The 11584-nt window shown below is 32.6% G+C and overlaps 1 protein-coding gene across 1 annotated transcript; it reads left to right on the top strand.

Annotated features, from left to right (window-relative positions):
• Positions 1-8518: 8518 nt before the first annotated feature.
• On the top strand, positions 8519-10270 carry HELRODRAFT_75857 (hypothetical protein; the record flags this gene model as incomplete). Its single annotated transcript, XM_009015971.1, has 2 exons — positions 8519-8840; positions 9801-10270. Coding segments are annotated over 2 exons (792 nt in total), but the record flags the coding sequence as incomplete, so codon positions are not given.
• Positions 10271-11584: the final 1314 nt, after the last annotated feature.

Consider the following 11584-nt stretch of genomic DNA (forward strand, 5'->3'; position numbering starts at 1 on the left):
TTTATTTTGAATTGTAATAAACTAAACGTTCTCCAAAAAACTTTAGGGAGAAAAATCGAAAAAATGAACTACAAACATATTAAGGTCAAACATTCGGTAGAATTTATAGAATATTGTAATATATATATATATATATATATATATATATATATATATATATATATATATATATATACATTGTCATACTGTTATTCATTATAATAGATGAGTATATAAGATATAAAATTTATATCATATTTAGAGATTGATGTTGAAAGTGATGGAGGTGCGCAATGAAGAAGGTGTTGATAAGTGTGATGACAATAAAAATGATGAAGATATTAATGATGTGAGTGTAAGTAAGGGGCGATGGAACAAAAGACAATAACAGCCTGCTAAAATATTCAATCAACCTTTCCTTGAAAATACAACACTTTAGACATAAAAGCAATTGCTATGAATAAATTCAATACGTCAATCTGACAGAACAGAATATGTGGATGTGCATGTGTTGAATGTTGAATGTGCCGGGCAAATCCTTGCAGTCAGGCGCTTCTGCCGAACTGAAGTTTTATTTATTTGTGAAGTTTGCATATTCGTTCGTTTTAATTTAACGAAGACACTTTTTTCATAAAAGATATAAATATATGTAAAGTTGATTTTTTCATCCTAATGATTCATGTTGAATACTGTTTTTCTGGATTTTATTATTATTATTACGGAATATAGAATGAACAGGTTATAGGCTCACTTTACTTAAGAGCTCGCAATCTTCGGTGAAAAGTTACATAATTTTTTTTAAGAGTAAAATTGCTCTACCGACGAAGTTGTACTGCAAACCAATTTGTGACGGCTCAGGCCTGCCTAAAAAACACGGCAAATGAACAAAATAATGTTTTATAATACGCGTCTCTCGAGATTTAAAAGCAACCAAAAATTGCTACTTGTTGTAAATTGCTTCACATTTCTTAAATAGAAAGATCGTCGAACTGTATTTAATCACCTTTCAATTAAATAATGGTACTAAAGTGAACTTTATGGATTGGGTACGCTAAGATAAATTAAAAATCATCTTCTCATCATAAGCACGTCAACTTCAAGCCATTGTAAATTGAATGCTTAGAACTCATTATTTGTATTCAAATTAGGTAAAAATAAAAAAAGTTTTTAATTACAAAAACTAAAAATTCTAGTGCCGACAGAAACCAAATCAACATGAATCCTCAAAATATAAAATTAAATAATTCTCAAATTAAATTTTATTCGAAAGCGTTAGTAATTTCAACTTCTTCTTTTTATCTTATTCAGTATAGACACTGCAATGTTTGGTTCAGCGGGAGTTGATGAATTTTACCAAATCTAAATTTTAACTAGGAAAAATTGAATTGTCTCTAGTCTGTTTTGTTTGGCAAATTAATGGATAAGTTATATTTATGAATCGATCTGACGAGCAACCGAACAGTTTGATGAGAATACTTTTATATTAAAGATGTAAATATAATCATACGCTATAGAAATGTGGCCTGGTAAAACACATTTCAAGGCGTACATACGCATGCAAGCAAGAAAATATATAAATTAAAATATTAATTGAAATGTAGAAAGCAAACAGACAAAAATTTACTATTGCGTGTGTGCACTAGCATAATGCATAAACATATTATAGATCACACGCGTATTCAACATCATGTATTTTTATTTATACTTATTTGCATGCATACATTAGGCATATATATAAACATAAACATCTACGTATGTATTGATATCATCATATATATGTATGAATGTATATGTACGTATAAATGTATGAGGGTGGATATATGTATAATATCTATATGGTCACAATTGCACATGTGTTTCTGTAAACGTTATTGATAGCCGGTTTCTTTCAGAATTGTCTGTGGAGAGGTTTTGGATAGTAGGAACATTGATCCTATCATTGCATGTTGCAGTTACTTGTGTGTGGAAAATGGAAAATGTGGATACATGTTTGCGTGTTTGCCGCGTGCCTGCCTGTGTCAATGAAAATAAATCCATGCACTGATAACTGAATTTTTCAATATAAAATTTATTTTCTTTTTTAAGAAAACCTTTCCTTTCTTCGTGAGAGAGTTTTTCATTATTTATATCAATTATTTTCCTTTTCGAGGAAAGTCAAACTTCTTAGAATATAGATTTTATCAAGATTATTTTTGGTCATTCTTTAAAAATATTTTACTGAATATTCCCTGATTATTTTTATTTTATGTTTGAAATATTTTCTGATCATATCTATCAAATTATATATTCCCGCTAGATTTTTTCAACTGAAACTTCCAAAGGCGAAATTTAGTGATGTCTTGGAATTGAATGAAAATTATTTTTTAAACGTCGGAATGAATTTTAAAAACCTTCTGCTGACGATGTTTTCATGCATGGTGAAACTCTTAAAAAAGAAAGTCTGATGATGATGATGATGATTATATTGACGATGATGATGGCGACGCAATGCTAGTGATGATGATTCATGGGAAATTATAACCATGAAGTGATGGTGTAATGATGAAGTTATGATGGTGATACATGATGATGAAGATGATGATGATGAGGATGATGATGACCTGTACCCATCCATTCCAATCAATCACAAACTTAAAAGTGGAAACTAACTGACCAAAATCATTTATTCATAATGAACCTTAGCCAACGATAAAAGCAATGACTGAAATTTATAATTTATTCAATTTGTTCAAATGTGTTTAAATGCCGCGTTGAATGCCTTCAAAAATGTATATGTCAATTATTAACTAATTTCGAAGCTGTCAAAAAAAATTGAAGGAAGGTGTTCTATTTGATGAATGTTTGTTGTGTTTATATAGTAAAAAAGTATTTCCATGTAAATATGTGCTGTTGGAAACGTGTTTGCGTTTTTATATAAAAAGTAATTTAAAAGTTTGGCTTCTAAATTTTTGTTGCTCGCCTGAACACTGGATGCATTAGTTTTATTGGATCCGTTCCAATATTTAACTTCTCGTTCATTATGTTTTAAGATTAATTTATCAATGTTGGAATTTAAGTTTATTTTTAGTTGGAATGTTTATTTTCATTGGTAGCAGCGTAGACATGCGCACACGTCGGCGGCAGTGTTTACTAACTAACTCGCTCGTCGATTTTTTTTCTTGTCGTTTTTTCCCTAAAGTCGCAATATTGAAGAAGCGATGGAGGCCATCTCTCACGTGTCAACATTTTTTCAAGATGTCTTGTTTTTTATGTTGATGTTTTTTTAACAAATGTAGTTTCGGTGAGTCGTCCTGTTTGCTCCGTTTAATTTCAATTTCAAAGTTTGCTCGATGTTTCCATTGGTTCTCAGGAAGTTAATCTTTGATATTGGCGGATCTGAACAATCGCTACTGCTCTGCTTGTCGTCTTGTTTTAAAATATATTCAAAATTAAGTTCCACTCTTTAGAAGCTGGTCAACTGAAAAAATTATCCTGTAGATTTGTGACAAAATGCGCCACATCATGTGATTGAAAAAATCCATAACATACAATAAGTGTGTGTGTGTGTTTTTGGGTGTGAGTGTTTATTTGTGGTTCTGAGTGTATTTGTGTGTATATATATATAAATATATATATATATATATATATACGATTGTATATTTTTACTTTTTTATATTTATTGTTATGTATGTATATTTTATGTGCACACAATGAAGACAACCTGGTCAGGATTTGAACTTTTGACCCCTGGCACATAACCTACACGCTATCTGCTTGCAAGCAAACTAAGCAACAAAACATTATTATCCTTGCCGCCTGCATTCAATGGATGTTCGACGATTGAACGTTTGAATAGCCAGACACACCCAACTGAAACTTCTCCAAATATCAAATCATAATTCTTCTGTTCTAACTCGTTCTGGGCAAAATGTTTGTAAAAAAATAAGAGGAAAGGAATATTTGAAGACATTGTTTATCAAGTATGAATGTATGATGAAAAATATTATTTCCAGCTTTGTACAACGTTGCCTATCAAGTTGAATAATTTTCATAATTCAGTTTTTCAGCGTTCAATAAATCTTCTGTAGGTAGCAAAATATAATTTCCTCGTCAATGAATAAAAGATATAGAGACACACTATGAAGTAAACACACACATACAGGCTTGAATGATTCAGCTTTGTAATTGGACGTTCACGAAGACGCGATATTGATGCATAATTCGTCTAAATGAAAGGAACGCTAACATGATAACACAATAAAGGACAGTAGGATAATATGCACCGGTGACGCCTTATTGATTTCTTTCTCCTTCCACGTAAAATGGAAAAAATATTTGAAAATGTATGAGAATCTAATAACAAGTACACCTCCCATACTCTAACATCGTATATTTTTTTGAAGAAGCGTTGATGTAATTTTATAAATAAAACTTTAGAAACATTTGTAAAATAATAAAACAAAGTAAACATGCAATCTTGAAACATTCAAGATGGATCTGATGGGCGAGAGCCAGACATACAACAGACCAAATAATGGAGCGTTAAACATTAAAATTAAATAAATTTTTATGAAAGATACGTTCCTCTGAAAAACAATAAATTTTTACTGGAAGATCAATTTTTATTTGAATTTGAAGAGTTTTATGGTACAAAACTTTTTCAATGTTGAAATTTCTTGCTCTATAAGTTCTAATATTTGCCAAAAATGTGAATAATAGTTTTTGATTAACCAGTGAGCCATTGAAAGGGTGCAGGACAATCGAATAGAGTTAATTGTTTGTCACATCTTTCCAAATTGATGCAGAACAAAGCACAGGCGTAGAGACCAGGGAGCTTTGAGGTTGTTGCTTTCCACAATGAAAATTTTTAGTAGGGTTAAGGCTAACTTCAACAAAATTTCTGTATAAAGTTGTATAAATTTGCAAAAATTTTGCCAAATTTAACTGACAACCAAAAAAATTCACAATCAATTTAAAAATTTTCGGTCCACCAACGGCAAATTTCTGCTTACTCCCAGATGGAGAATGTTGATTGAGGTTCTCCTTATATTTCAAGTAAATTTTAAATTTATCAAATTAACAATTTGCAAAACATTATGGCCCACCACGTTCACATCTGAGATTTCCAACAGCAGTGCTTGATGCTACGATGATGAAACCGTCTGTCGGGACTCAGTCGTTCACAATTTTTAAACGATAAGACTAATTGAAACGACCATGATTTTTTGTTATTTTATATTTTATCAGTTCATTCCAATCATTCATTGGCGCAAACAATTGTTACTATCATAAAAAAATATTTTTTGCTAAGTAGAAAATTTATTTATTTAAAAGTATTTCTTGGTTTTGGTCATTGTTGCGAATAGTGGCGTAATAGATAAATTTAAATCGTTACAAAATCCGAGTTTAATTATTTTTTTGGTGTTACCCTGTTTTATCTTCAAGTTTTAATTAAGAAATATGTACTCAAAATGAATGATCAGAATATTCGCGTTGATATTGCTGGATGAATAATTAAATAGATTTTTCCGATAACAAAAAGCTATATAAATATTAATATATTTCATGCTGAATTAAAAGTTACAAAAAAAGTTACACATAATCTTTTTCATTTCCAACCCGCCCCGTCATCACCTACCATCCGCAGGGGCCCATAATTCTCTCGCAACCCATGATCTCTTCGCCACTGCTGCTCCAGAGGAATTCATCACATTTATAAAATTTAAATAAAAAAAATTAGAAAAATGTTAAAGAACTGTCAGTGTGCAATATAGAGGGAGAGAGACGTATTGATTCAACGTTAAACATGATGTTCCTGGTGGCGTTGTCGCGATGGATGCACACACTTTTTATTCACTTTTTTATTTTATTTTCATTTTAATTATCTAAAATCATATTTTATTAAATTCTTTGTTTTATAAATATTTACATTCAAATAATTTTAAAATCAATGCGATTTTGTTTTGTCATTTATTTTCCATTTTACATTTGTCGTCCATTGGCAGATAACATCTTCCGAATTATCCCTTCCAAAATTGTATTGTTTTATCCATTTTTTATTGTTGCCTACTGTTTTTTCTTCATAATTTTTCAAGCGTGTATTTTGCTCTGTCAATTTCAATTTTAAAGTGCTATTTGAAAGTTTCTTAATTTTTATTTTACTTACTGTCTAAATAAAACTAGCAGTTTTGGTGACTTTTAACGTGTAGAAATTAAGTTTTTCCGAATATTATTATAAACAATGTTTGCCTGTGCACGCTGCATGGTTCTTGCTCCAAGTTTCAAAGTTTTAAATTATATTAATTTTTTTAGTCATATTCGTAAATCAATTCTATTTTATTTTATTGATTTACAATTTATTGTTAAATTGTTTTCTCGTGAAATAAAATAATTGTTTTAAATTTTTACTTGTCTTTTCCTTCAGCAGGTTAAATTTGCTTTCAAAATAAATCAAAGTGGTCGCAAGCGAACGTATCATATGGATTCAAACGCACTGTCAGTCCAACGCTCCTCCTTATGTTTCTTTCACGTGTGGGATGATGAATAGTTTATTTAGTAGCAGAGAAGGTAGCAGCTTCAAATAAAAACTTTCAACAAAAACATTTTTATGCAATTTATTCTGTATGGCCAAAATTTTTGAAAAGGTTAAAAAGGTAAGGATTTATCAAACTTGAAACTCGATGCATTAAAATTCCCCAGATGTTTTTAATTAAAATTCTAGCACGTTGTATACAATATTATTGCTCTATGTTGTACAAGGTTATTTAATTGATTTTCGATCACTGGACTTTATGATGCATGCACGAATTTCACTTATGTGAGAATTATTATCATAGGCCAGCTTCAGCATGAGCATAGATTTGATCTGCATGGAAGAGCGTGCTATCATACAAGTTGTTATTGTTGTTCAATTCAGAAAAAATAAGTTTTAAAATGTGCCCAAAATAATTTTCTTAGAAGCAATAAACTTCTCAGTTTTGATTTTGCTAGTCCTACAACATTACGAGCATCTAATGCATGGTTGTGCTGCTGTTGTTGTTTTCAAATAAATACTGTGCTGGCCCGGTTGACGATGGCCTGGTCATTTTTCATGTTATAATTCCAACTGCTCCACCTTGCGACAAAATTAATTAAGCCTGGGGCAGCTTTTAGGCATTTTCGCTTCTTGCGTAGGTTCTCATTACTGAACATGGTCATTGTGCTCCCTCGCAGTTGATAAATTGCTCTTTTATTAAATATATCATGAATTGTATTCTTTTTCTTTCTAATTATTTTTAATTTATTTTGTTCAGTCGATTCAGTTCTTGTTTTGAAGGTTTGGTCCTTGATGTTTGAACATTTGTTTAAATGGATTCGTAATGGATTTTACCGCATTTACGTTAGTTAAGTTTTACAACACATTAAGTGCTGTAATAAAATTTATTAAAAACATTTACTTATAATAAGTTCATTCTTATGTACAAATGAGAAATGTCTAAATTTAAATTTGTTGCTTTTTTAGTTTTGTAATGATTCTGCTCTACTGATCTAATATTTTATTATACATCATATATTTTAATAAAACCGCAATTAATAAAATAGTGCAATTATTACTGCATAATTGTGACATAAGTGAACGTTTTTATAGCAAAGTTCTGAAGCAATGAGCTTGAATGAAAAATATCTCCACTGAATGAGGCTATCAACGAAATGTTTATTTAAGGTTGCCAACCAATACTTATTGTTAAAAAATTTTGTTTGAACATAAATTGTTTATAAAACTTGATGATGGTAAATTTTCAGAAAAAGCATTTAATTATTTATCAAGAATAACGCTGAGAACATCACCAATTTTCGTTAAAGGGCATTTATCAAATTATAATTATGAGCGCCTAAGTATATACTATCACGCAATGCTGGAGAACTTATGAGACGTAAACAACGTGCTGGCTGGATGAAAAGCATGAGGCCTCAGAAATAATGCTAACTCATCAATGCACATCTCACATGCAATCGCTATAAAAATATCCTATAATCAAACAAACATGCATTGCCCGGTATCTAACATTGTATTAATATTTTCAGACAGGTAAACATAACGGGCAAATCCAAGCAATAAACAATAAGTCAACATTTAGAAAGATGATGACGACAGAGCGCGTGTCAGATGAATGATTGCACTGCATTCAAACTGCCATCTCTCAGGTCATCTTCTCATTATTACTCATCGTCGTCAATGTGCAAGATTCTATTGTCTGTTTCGTATTTGTGGTTGCTGCCGCCGCTGCTGCTGCTGCTGTTGATGGCGACATGCACGTTTCCAACTATTGTTCAATCTAATGCAACAACAACAATCTCCCTGAATGGGTTCTTGCATCCCACTGAAACTTCAATTACTCGTTGGCATGTTACTTCAATTTCAAACCATCCAATTTCGAAATCCGTAGAACTAAAGTCAACAACAAAACTAACACCGAATACTATTCTGGCTTCAAATTTACAGTACGAGTATTTGACACAACCATCGGTCTTCTTATCAGTTGAACACTCGCTAACAAATCCATCATCGACTAAACAATTGATGTCAACGCTTACAACAACATCGTCAACATCAACAATTTTATCATCAACAACAGCATCACCGTCGGAAATTTACATACCTCCTCGCACAACTTACAAATGTCCCACTCAGTGCGACTGTTTCAACGTCGACGAGACGATTGACTGCAGCCATCGTGGTCTCAACCTTCTTCCATCCTTCAGTTTCAATACAAAAAGGTTGTACCTCGAAGATAACCGAGTATCGCACATCGCGCTCGATTCATTTTCAAGTGCTCCTGAATTGCTGCTGATTGTTCTCGAGAGGAACGAGGTCAGTCATGTCGACACTGCATCCTTCTGCGGTCTCATGAAATTGCAGGAGCTTGATCTAGGAGGAAATAGAATCCAATCATTTGTCGTAACTTCGTACAATAGTGACCAGAACATCCAGGACAACAACTCGCATGATCAAAATATTGACGACAGTACATTAAATAAATCATGCCGATTACCAAATTTAAAAGAAATCAATCTGAGTTTAAATTTGTTAGCAATCGTCCCAAAGTTTTTGTCAGCGTTTGCTCCAAATTTAGAAATTCTCAATCTTAGTTACAACGAAATCGAAATTGTTGCTGTCGACGAATCCTACTCAAGTTTGAAATTTCTCAAGCATTTAGATCTGAGCCGCAACAAAATTCATTGGATTTCACAAGACGATTTGAAACCATTAAGTTTTACTTCGTTAGAAATTTTAAACCTGGCTGAATGTGGAGTAACAGGTGTTGAGCCTAACAGTTTTGATGGTTTAAACGGCCTCAGTTCGTTGTCGCTTGCGAATAATTTGTTGAGTCCTGCTGACGTTTGTTCGATATTAAAAAGTTTCGCAAAAAATAAGAATACGACGACTACCAATTCAGATAAGCTGAAAGATTTACAAAAGAACCTCTCCACACAAAACATCGTACATAACAATGATTCATTTTTTTCAAACAATTTTGGCAGAAAAAACTCAAACACTAACAAAGATACCGATTATTTGGATAAAATAAAAGAAAATAAAAGCGACGAAATGTACGTTGAAATGTATGACGACGTAGAAAAGGATGTTAAGGAAAACTACAACACGCTCACAAGGTTGGATTTGAGTGAAATTGCACTGCCAAACATAACTGGAGAGATGTTGGGACCATTTAAACATCTAGCAATCCTCGACCTCTCCATCTGCGACGTCGAGTGGATCGAACCGGAATTGTTTGCACAACTTACTAATTTAGAAACTTTGCATTTGGAATTTGGCAAACTGGCTGAGTTGAACAATTTAGCGTTCCATAAAAAATTAAGAAGACTGTATCTGCAAGACAACAAATTGAAATACATTAACGTAACAGGAGTGTACACGTTAGAAACTCTTGATCTGAGTTACAACAAGTTGGAATCAATTCCAAAAGATTGGTTAGTTGGTTTAAGAAATTTGCAAATTTTGAACCTGAGTCACAATAACATCATAAGCTTAGATTGGAATGCATTTAAGCAGTCATCGATCATGCTTACATTGGACATTTCCTTCAATAAAATTACATCGCTCAGTAACTTCGGACTGAACAGATTAACGAAAATTGATGCCTCGCACAATTGCATTTCCAGTTTGGACGTGAACACCTTCGAGCACCTCCACCAAACAATTACCGGCATTGACCTCAGCTACAACAACATATCTACATTTGATTCTCAAATATTCAAACAGACTCACAACCTGCAAAGCCTAAATTTGGCTTACAACAAACTTTTCAAATGGAGTAACGTCGACGTTAACGACAACAATAACAACAACATCGATGTTACTATTATTAACAACGGCGATGAGAATAATTATCCAAACTACATATCACCATTCACAAATTTACAACTGCTTAAAAACTTGGACCTATCAGGAAACGAACTAACAAAACTGACGTGTCAGACATTTGTACCATTAAGGAACGTTTTGAAAGTCAGCTTGAGAGACAACAAATTTACGGACGTGAAAAACACTGGCGTCAACTGTGCGAGAAGTTTAGTCAAACTGATTCTTTCCAACAACAGAATGACGACAGCTGACGTCACAATACTGGACGGCATGCTCAGTCTCGAAGAATTGGATATCAGCTCAAACCCATTCAATTGCGACTGCAACATCGTCCCATTCCTGCGCTGGGCCAACGAAACTCGGGTGAGGATCATCAAAGAAGTGGAAACGGATAGCTACAAATGTCATTACGATCTGTCAAATCAACAGCAGCAACAACAGCAGCAGCAAAATTTCCTCTCGAGTAACTACGCTTATATCAACGACAACAGTGACGACGATAAGAATTTTTTATTTTCATACCGTCCTGAATTAGACAATTGTTTTGATATAAACAGCAGAACGCAGCAGAAATACGATTCGTACGTTTCAAACATTGACAGTATGCTACCGTCGTCGTTACAGTATCAAAATCTCGATAGGGACAAAGATATCAACAGTTATTCAGCGAAAACCGGTTCGATAAAATACTTTTCGGTTTTCTGCCTGACAACATTGGCGGGAATTTTTATAGGAATGACAGTGATATTCGTGGCTTGGAGGTTTCGGACGTCAGTCTACACGATCAAGTGTTTTTCACCGAGGTGGAGGAGGGTGAGGTACAGGGAGGTGGCCGATGATCTAGAGTCTGCCCTCGATTCCAGGGTCTAATCACATCCGAATTGATGAGGATGATGTTCGTTTTTTTCACAACGAGTTGTAAACTTTGTTGCTCCTCTGTCATCCTTAAAATGTTTTTTTCGTCACTTTTATTTTTGCTTTTATTTTAATAGTGTATTATTCTTTTTAATGTAACTAATATTATAATTATTAATTATAATGTGGTTTTGGTTGATGATGTTGTTGTGTTGTTTTTATTATTATTGTTATTATTATTTTAATTATTATTTATTGTTAATTTGAAGCCATTATTTTTAATAAAAATATCAAGAAATATAAATTAATGTTTATAATGATGTTTTTTCATCATTCTTAATAATTGCGTTAATTAATTAACATGAATACCATAAAATACTGTTCAGTTTTAGACAAATCATCACT

This window comes from Helobdella robusta (assembly GCF_000326865.2).
Source record: "Helobdella robusta unplaced genomic scaffold HELROscaffold_17, whole genome shotgun sequence".
Classification (NCBI taxonomy): Eukaryota; Metazoa; Annelida; class Clitellata; order Rhynchobdellida; family Glossiphoniidae; genus Helobdella; species Helobdella robusta.